The sequence below is a fragment of the Kryptolebias marmoratus genome, linkage group LG14 (genome assembly GCF_001649575.2).
Source record: "Kryptolebias marmoratus isolate JLee-2015 linkage group LG14, ASM164957v2, whole genome shotgun sequence".
NCBI classification, from domain to species: Eukaryota; Metazoa; Chordata; class Actinopteri; order Cyprinodontiformes; family Rivulidae; genus Kryptolebias; species Kryptolebias marmoratus.
In genome coordinates this window covers 25,890,061-25,897,972 of record NC_051443.1, presented here as the reverse complement: position 1 = coordinate 25,897,972, position 7,912 = coordinate 25,890,061, and the positions used below count along the sequence as shown (strand labels likewise).

Genomic DNA, 7,912 nt, shown 5'->3' with positions numbered 1-7,912 from the left:
GTGTGTGTGTCTGTGTGTGTGTTAATCCCTTCAGTTTTGCTGCTGATTTTCTTTGTCAAGCGTGAAAGAGTAATTAATCAGATCTGAAATGAGATTCTGGAATTAAAATCTGTGTGTGTGTGTGTCGGGTGTGTGTGTGCGCTCAAGCCACCAGTCTAGACTAAATGAATTCTGACAAGCAAATTATATCAGTTTCCTTTTCTTTCTTTCTTTCTTTCTTTCTTTCTTTCTTTCTTGCCTAGAAACTGTTTTGCTGGATCCTGATTGGCTGCCACCAAACGAGCATTTGTTTCGTTTCTAAATGAAAAGAAAACCAGAAGAATAGAAACACTAAGAGATTTGTTTGTTCTGATTCAGTTTCTTACAGTAATATGAGTTTATTTACTGATTCAGCATTTAAAACCTGCTGGTTTGAACTTGAACTCAGTTTCCCTTTTAGCTACTTTAGTTTGTTTTACTCTTTAGTTAAAGTTTTTTTTTACTTTTAGCTTTAACTCAGTGTTTTACTAACATTAACCAGCATTTAGTTCCTTTTAGCTTCTGTTCTGCTTGCAGTCATTCAGCTTTAAGTGCATTTTTACAGAAAAGCTTTTATTCAACATTTTAAAATCATTTAACCAGAAACTTTCCCTGAAATTCATCTTGGGTTTTAAAACTCTGGGAGGTTAAATCTGATTTCACATGTTAATAAAACAATTTGTTTCCTTTTTAACAGTTAAAATGATCAGATTTATCAGTGATTCTGGTTCTGATGACTTGGTGTCGTATTAAGCTGAAGCTGATTAGCTGTGGCAGCCATCTTGAATCAGGTTGGCTCTCAGAGGTCCATGAGATGTTTTGCTAACAGCAGCAGCTGCAGGAATCTGTGCAGCACTTTGTGGAGCCTTGCTCTCTTTAATAATGTTGTTCATCTATCGTTGTAAAATCAGGAAACATGGCCGACGTTTCAGACCTCTGGGTTCCTTCAGTTTATTATGAGACGATTCAGCTCCTCGGGCTTCCCTTTCCACGCCACGGGCTGGTTCCTCCTGCGTCCTTGGTCCTGCAAACTCCACACACACACACACACACACACACACACTCGCTGCCACAGACAGATCAGTGTGTTGAGCTGTGAAATGGCTTTTAAATTGAACATTCATTTTTGTTACACCAACATGCAAATGATGCCGTCTTCATTGTCCCGTTTTAAATTTGTTGCTTCGATGAGATGGAGAACGACTGTTTCACTTTTACTTTATGGTGAAATTTTACCTAAAGGTGGTCTTAAACTGACACGATTGGTTTCCTGGTTTTAAAGGTTGTCTCTACATTTTGGTTCTTCGTTTGATTTTTTGCAATCCAACCACTTCTGCAAACTTTATCCTCTCAAACATCGAAACCTTTGACTTAACTTTTGTTCTTGCTAAATTATTCAACTTTAATATTTTCCCCTTTTTAGAAATACAGGAAATACAGTTCTGCTTCAACAAACTGGTTCTGTTTTTGTCTTCTGCTGATTTTAGCTGCAGATTTGCTGGATTCAGCTGGAAATCGTCCCTCAGGACTCGTTGATTTGGACCGATTATCGAGACTCCAGGTTTGTTGGTCCGGATGTGAAGCTAGAATCAGAACTTATGGGATGAAGGTTGCAGGAACTTGTTGATGTTGACCTGAAACACGACTCTGGATCTTCACGGTTCTGACTAGAAGCTCAGGACTCGTTCTGTTTGGCTGCTGACCTTCCTTTGGTTTGGACCTGAAACATGTTGGCAGCAGCGTCACTCCCACTGACTTGTTGGATTGTTGGGATGGAAACTTGCGCAGGATCGGTTGGTTCTGCTCTGGAACCTGATCGGGAACTCGTGGGTCTCGTTCTGCGACACGAGTCCTGATTTAAAGACACTCTGGGTTTCATGTCAGACTCGTCTCAGACATGAAAGACGACTCGGGACCTTGCCTCCGGTTAAAAAAAACACCAAAGCGTTTTTAAAAATGCAAGATGTGAGCATTAATAGTTGATCATAGAGAAACTTTTTCTTGTTGCTTTTTGTTGCATGAAGTAAAAAACCAAACAGTATAAAAACTAAACTCTGCTTCTGTTGAAACATTTCAGCAGAAATTCGTTCCTTTTAATCAGAAAGCTCCTTTTTAAAGACGGTCAGTTGAAACGTTTTGACAGTAAAACTTGTGGCATCAACTGTAAGAACTGTCTGTTTAATTTCGGCGGGGAAACGAGGCTAATTGGCTGTCAGTCAGGGAAACAAAGTGCTGACGGATCCATTCTGCCTTCGTTTTCAGGGAGATTAGCTCGGGAAGCTGCGCAGCTCTAATCTAGAACGACCTGCAGTGATTCAGGAAAATACTGAATGAGATTCAGTAAAAAAAAAAATCAGTTCTGCAGGAGCAAGATAATAACAAGTTATTTAAAAAAATGTTTAACAGCTTACCAGTCAGCTGGAGAGAAGTTAAATATGTCATTTCCCTCCGATAGTTTCTAATATTAATGACTTTTCTTTCAGTCTTTAGCAGGTTTTACACCTGAAATCATCTGATCTTGTTCTTAATTCCTGTTGACTCTCATTAAACCTGTTGCTGATGTGCTTCACATGATTGGACCCGTCGGAGTGATGCTCCTCTGCGATCAGACAGACTTCCCCCACCTGCTCGTTAACTCACCTGACACACCTTCTGTTGGCTGTTTCCAGGTGGGATCCTCCCCCCTGATGTCGTCTGCGAACACCTGGGAGCACTGGACAGACGTGGAGTTAACACAACGCCGGGGCGGAAAGGCATCAGCAGTGACCTCAGAGAATCAACCTGGGAGGGGTCAAAGGTCAAGGTCAGACCATGCAGTGAGCTCCATCTCAGACTCTGCAGATCAAAGGTCAAAGGTCAGCGCTACTTTTTGAAACATTTAACTTTTTTCTCATAGAAATGCATTTAGATCTTTTCAAACCACTGAAACATTTTTTAGCTTTTAGCTTTTAAGGTCGTGTGCAGCTAATTTGTTCATTTTAACTTGGATCTGCTTGTTTTAATTCAAGCTCGGGGTTTTGTGATTTTTATCTTTTACGTTGATAGTTTAGCTTCTGTTTTAGTAATTGCTGTTTTAGTTTTTAACAGATTTCAGCTCGTTATTCATAGAAAGTTTATTTTTAGCTGGTTGTGTATTTTCTAAATGTTGTAAATCTGAGGTTAGACTCGGAACCAGCTGTTCTTTCTGCTTTAAATCCTGAAACGTTCAGAATGAGAGGATGTCCATCAGATTCTGTCCGGTCCCGTTGTCGCTGACATCTTCGTCATTGTGTTAATTCTTTAACAGAGACACCGTCACACTGTCTGTGCTTCACGGCTCATTTGCAAACTTTGTTAAGTTTCTAAGAGCTGCCGACGCGCTGCAGGGGAAGTGGGGGGATTAGGGGCCACTGCTGAGCGCTCCTCGGTGTGTGAACAGGCTCCGTAATGAGCTGCCGGGAGCTTCGGTCCTGGACTCACAGCAAACACAGCCATCATGGAGGGAAGTCAGCCTCTTAAACTCACCACTGATACGGATTACAGCAGATGAAGTGGAAAAAGCAGAGATTCGTCTCTGAGGATAAGATCACCGCTGCCCCCTGCAGACCAGTGTGCTCACTGCAGCTTCAGGTGAACATCTGAATTCATTTCCACCTGCAGAAAATGAGAAAAACCTCCTTAAAGTCATCTTGATCCATTCATCTCTGTATATTTTCCTTCCAGTGATCCAGACTACCCTGTAATCCTGGTAAACTGGTCCGGATCTGCAGTTCTCCAGACTCTCCTCTGCTTTTTCACCCAGTTTCAGTCCCTGTTCCTGAACATTTTCAGAAGATCAGACCTATAAAAGCACCAAAACGCTGAGAATAAATAGTCTCTTTGTCTCCTGCATCCTCTCAGAGCCGCAATCTGGTGGTTTTCAAGGATTCCACTCAAGATATGAGAACAGAAATAAGAGTTTAAAGAAAATAGGGTTTTATTTCCAACAAGGTGCTTCCCAAAGAGCTGTTAGCTTAAAACCTGGACAGAGAATCAGCTGAAGGACGAAGCATCTGTTCTTTGAAGGATTCGTTCTCTTCAGTTCGTCCTCCACGTGTCTCATCTTTAAATAAATATATAAACTACAGAGAAACGCAACGTGGTCCTGAACACGAACTGAAACCGTGTTTAAAAGAAGCAGCTAAAGTTCAAAGAAAAAACCCCTGAAAGACCTTCAGAGAGTCTGGAGATCAGAACCCAGGAAGGTGTGAGAAATGACTTCCTGCTGAAATGTACCGAAGAAGCTAAAAGGAGCAAAATAGAGCTGAAGCAGATTTCTAACAGAACAGCAGTTTTATCACAAAGGATGCAGGAGTTCAGATTTCCTGAAACGTGCAACAAATGATAAAGAATTTGGACTGAATTCAACTTTTCTTCATGAATCTGATGATGAACTGAAGCGACTCTGGGAGGAAATCCACCAGAGTTCTGGGGCTGGAAGGATTTCTGGTCAAAATGCATCATTAATTCTAATAATCATCTGTTTTTATCGGCAGCAGCTGTGACTCATTTTGTTTCCAGGATCGGCTGCAGGCTGGATGTTTAAATCTAGTGTCATCCATCCATCCATCCATCCATCCATCCATCCATCCATCCATCCATCCATCCATCCATCCATCCATCCATCCATCCATCCATCCATCCATCCTCTGATGTGGCGATCAGAGACGATGACACCAAACCTCAGCAGCATCGAGGACACGTCAGCTGATCTGCAACCAGCTATTTAAAGACATTTAAGCTTTATGGACTCCTTACAGAACCTGATTAATTCTCCTTTTATTTGACGACGGTCCAGAGAGCACTCAGAGGAGCTGCGTAAATGTCCGGAGGGGTTGGAGTCCGGTGATTATAGAGGACACTTAATGCTCTGAAGTGCTTCACAAGCAGCTTGCTCCGGAACAGAGAGCAGTTTTTATGATGAAAATGGCTCCACTGAATATTTTCTAATTCCTTTAATTTCTGCTGGATCCCTCCTGTTTGGTAGGTCTGTCAGTGATCGAGTTCTCATCTTTAATTTAAAGTGTTTCTTATTAATAAAATCTGTGCTCACAAACTTTCAAACAAGTCTTGTTGTTTTGGTTCATCGCAGGTGAAGCTTTAACATATTTCTGCCCCTGGAAGAAAAAAAAAAGAGATTTTAGTGTTTATTTAGTGTCTGCAGACCTGCTGCTTTAATCAGAACCAGCAGCAGGTTTTGTTGTGTGTTACTGCCCCCTGATGGTCAAACTCTGAACTTCAGCTCAGTTTATTATCAGCTGTTATCTGTCTGAGGAAGCAGCAGATCGAGTTGAAGTTTCCCATCCTGAGCTGCATGGAGGCGACAGTGGGAAGGAAAACCTCCTCCTAACAGGAAGAAACCTCCAACAGAACCAGAACCAGGACCCTGGCTGGGGTTTGAGAGGACAGGAAAGGCTGGTCCAGGTGGAGTTTCAAACAACGTGAGGACTACCAGGTGTCAGACTCTGTTCCTCGGGGGCGCTGTCCTGCATGTTTTAGACGTTCCTGCTTTAAAACACCTGGTTTAAATGGACGACTTGTTGCCGTGCTCCTGGAGAACCTGATGATTCAGTGAGGAGGTGATTAAATGATCTGAATCAGGTGTGTCGGAGCAGAAACACCTAAAACCTCCAGGACAGCGGCCCTCCAGGCCTGGAGTCTGACCATCAGAACTGCTCTCTGATTGGATAAATGGACAACATCTGGAATGAATCCTAAAGCCCTGACCTCAGCCTGGTTGAAGAAGAACCAAGAAACATCAGCCAGAAGCTCGCTGATGGAGACAAACGGCCCGAGGTCCAGGAGACGCCAGCTGAGGGACATTTATTAGGTGTGTGTATGTATATTTATGACCCCGGTGTGGATCAGAAACCCTAAATAAATTTATCTAGTTTTTAAAATCTTTAAAGCTGTTTGTTGGGGAGTTATTCCCTCCTGGATAAGAAGAGTTCAGTTCGATGCTGAAAGACTCGTTTTAGCTACAAATTTTACCAAAAATAACAAAACTGCAGCTAAAAGCTAAAAGTGATTCATTTTACCCTGAAATGATCGAAGCTGAAATCATTAAATGCATATAAGTTTGTTCCGAGAGGTTTTTATATGAAATGGTTTTTGTTTTTAGGACTGAACTGAACTTATTGTGGTTTGTGTCGCGGTGACAGAAGTTTCGGGTCAGTTTTGAGCGGGTTCTTCAGGAGCAGAACATCTCGACCCTGAAGAACAAACCATTTCATCCGTGATGCACAGAAATAAATCATCTGTTTCCGAGCTTCAGTTCAGTGGTTCCGTCTGCAAATGTTTGAATTGCAAACTAATTTTAGCTCCAAGAGAAGATCTTCCATCAGAGCTGCGTCTGGGTGAGAAATCCGATTCTTTTTGTTACTGAAATGATGAACATTTCTGAGGCTAAATAAGGTTTTTATTATTAAATTCTTCTTATAAGATGTTTGGAAAAATGGCCACAAGCAGGCAAGACTGAAGTGTAAAACATGACATTTATTCCAGGAGTTCTGTTGGACTTTCCTGTAAAAAGAACCGTTTGGTTCTGCAGGCTGATGGTTCTGTTGTCTCCTCCTGCAGGCTGCAGCTGGTCCCCGGTTCAGGGGGCGGTCACGGAGGGAATCGAACCTCCGGCGACAAACGTTGAGCCTTCTGAACCCGTCGTCTTCTCTCCTCAAAGAAGCTCTGCTGCTGCTGGTTCCTCTGATCCAAACGCAGAACCCACTGCTGCCGGAGTCTGAGGAGAACCGGAGGACGAGTTAGGATCAGAAGGTGGCGCCAAACAGAACCGCAGAAAAACCGACTCTGGTTCTGAGGAGGTCCTGTTTGGACTGCAGTGTAATCTGCATTTCTCAGAGTTTCAACCAGCGAGCCGTGTCTCCGCTCTTCCAACGGACACTTTTTAGTTCCACAGCTCTATTATTGGCTGCGCACATTATTCTGGTTCCCTGATTTAATCCACTGGAGTACATTTTAGAGATGAAACTGTCAGAGGAGCTGCATGTAGGAGTCGAAGCTAACCCTGATTCATTTCTGAAAGTTGCAGTCAAATCTGTCCAGAGGTTCCTGAGATATCTCTGGTTTAAGATGGCTGTCACAGCTACTTGACTTCAGCTTCACTTCAGTCAGTCTGGTGTGGTAGTAGCTGAGAGTCCTCCCTGACAGATGATCTGAGGCCTGCGAGGCGGAGGGCGACGTGCATTCCTTTGAGGAACACTCGTTTTATTTAGCTGTGAAAAGTTTCAGGATGTTTGGGTTGATTCTCTCCTGGAAGCTGCAGAGATGCAGAGAAAGCTGCTCTTCAGGAGAAGCCGAGTCTGAGGGATTAATGCGTCCGTTAGCGCTCGCTGCAGCGTCCGGCTCATCTGTTCTCAGATATTCCCCCTGATCTCCGGGATTCCAGCCTCTAATCAACATTCCCAGGCCTCTCGGTGATGACGGACAAACGAGCTGTAAACACGAGCGAGGCATTCACCCAACTCGTCTAATTACGGCTCGTCTGCACCGACTTTTATTTTTAATCCTTTTTCCTGCCTGCTCCCACAGCAACAAGTTCATCCCAAACACAGCGCAATGCCGCAAAGCTGGAAAGAAGAGCGGGCCAAAATTCCTCCACAACCATGTGAGCGACTGAGAGTTCTGTTGGATCAGGGCTGGAACCCGGTTTTCTGTATTAATGTAAATAAAACGTCTGAATTAAAGATAAAAGTAACAGTAAAACCTGCAGCGTGATTGACAACTCCCAAACTACCTCAATTAATCTAATTAAGTTAATTAATCAGAAGTCAAATTGGTCCTGTTGGAGCTCTAAACCAGGTCCTGTTGGAGCTCTAAACCAGGTCCTGTTGGAGCTCTAAACCAGGTCCTGTTGGAGCTC

At 43.1% G+C, this 7,912-nt stretch overlaps 1 protein-coding gene and 1 long non-coding RNA gene across 4 annotated transcripts in view; one reads left to right on the top strand and one right to left on the bottom strand.

Moving 5' to 3' along the window:
* LOC112450112 overlaps nucleotides 1–3,851 on the top strand; it is a 7,868-nt gene extending 4,017 nt beyond the window's left edge. The window contains exons 2-5 of one of the 2 annotated variants that reach the window (XR_005233989.1): nucleotides 1,506–1,579; nucleotides 2,688–2,873; nucleotides 3,305–3,627; nucleotides 3,721–3,851. This is a non-coding gene — a long non-coding RNA (uncharacterized LOC112450112). The remainder of the gene's footprint in view (nucleotides 1–1,505; nucleotides 1,580–2,687; nucleotides 2,874–3,304; nucleotides 3,628–3,720) is intronic. The other variant, XR_005233988.1, reaches the window with a different exon arrangement.
* Nucleotides 2,687–7,912, bottom strand: part of LOC112450111 (protein FAM240C-like) — a 7,507-nt gene continuing 2,281 nt past the window's right edge. Inside the window, exons 2-3 of one of the 2 annotated variants that reach the window (XR_005233987.1) lie at nucleotides 3,523–6,772; nucleotides 2,687–2,799 (exon numbers count right to left, since the gene is read on the bottom strand). Coding sequence is in view for 1 of the 2 variants with exons in the window: in XM_025003462.2 (XP_024859230.1) it covers nucleotides 6,646–6,772 (127 nt within the window). In the remaining variant the exon portion in view is untranslated. Of the gene's footprint in view, nucleotides 2,800–3,522; nucleotides 6,773–7,912 lie in introns of those variants that run through there. The other variant, XM_025003462.2, reaches the window with a different exon arrangement.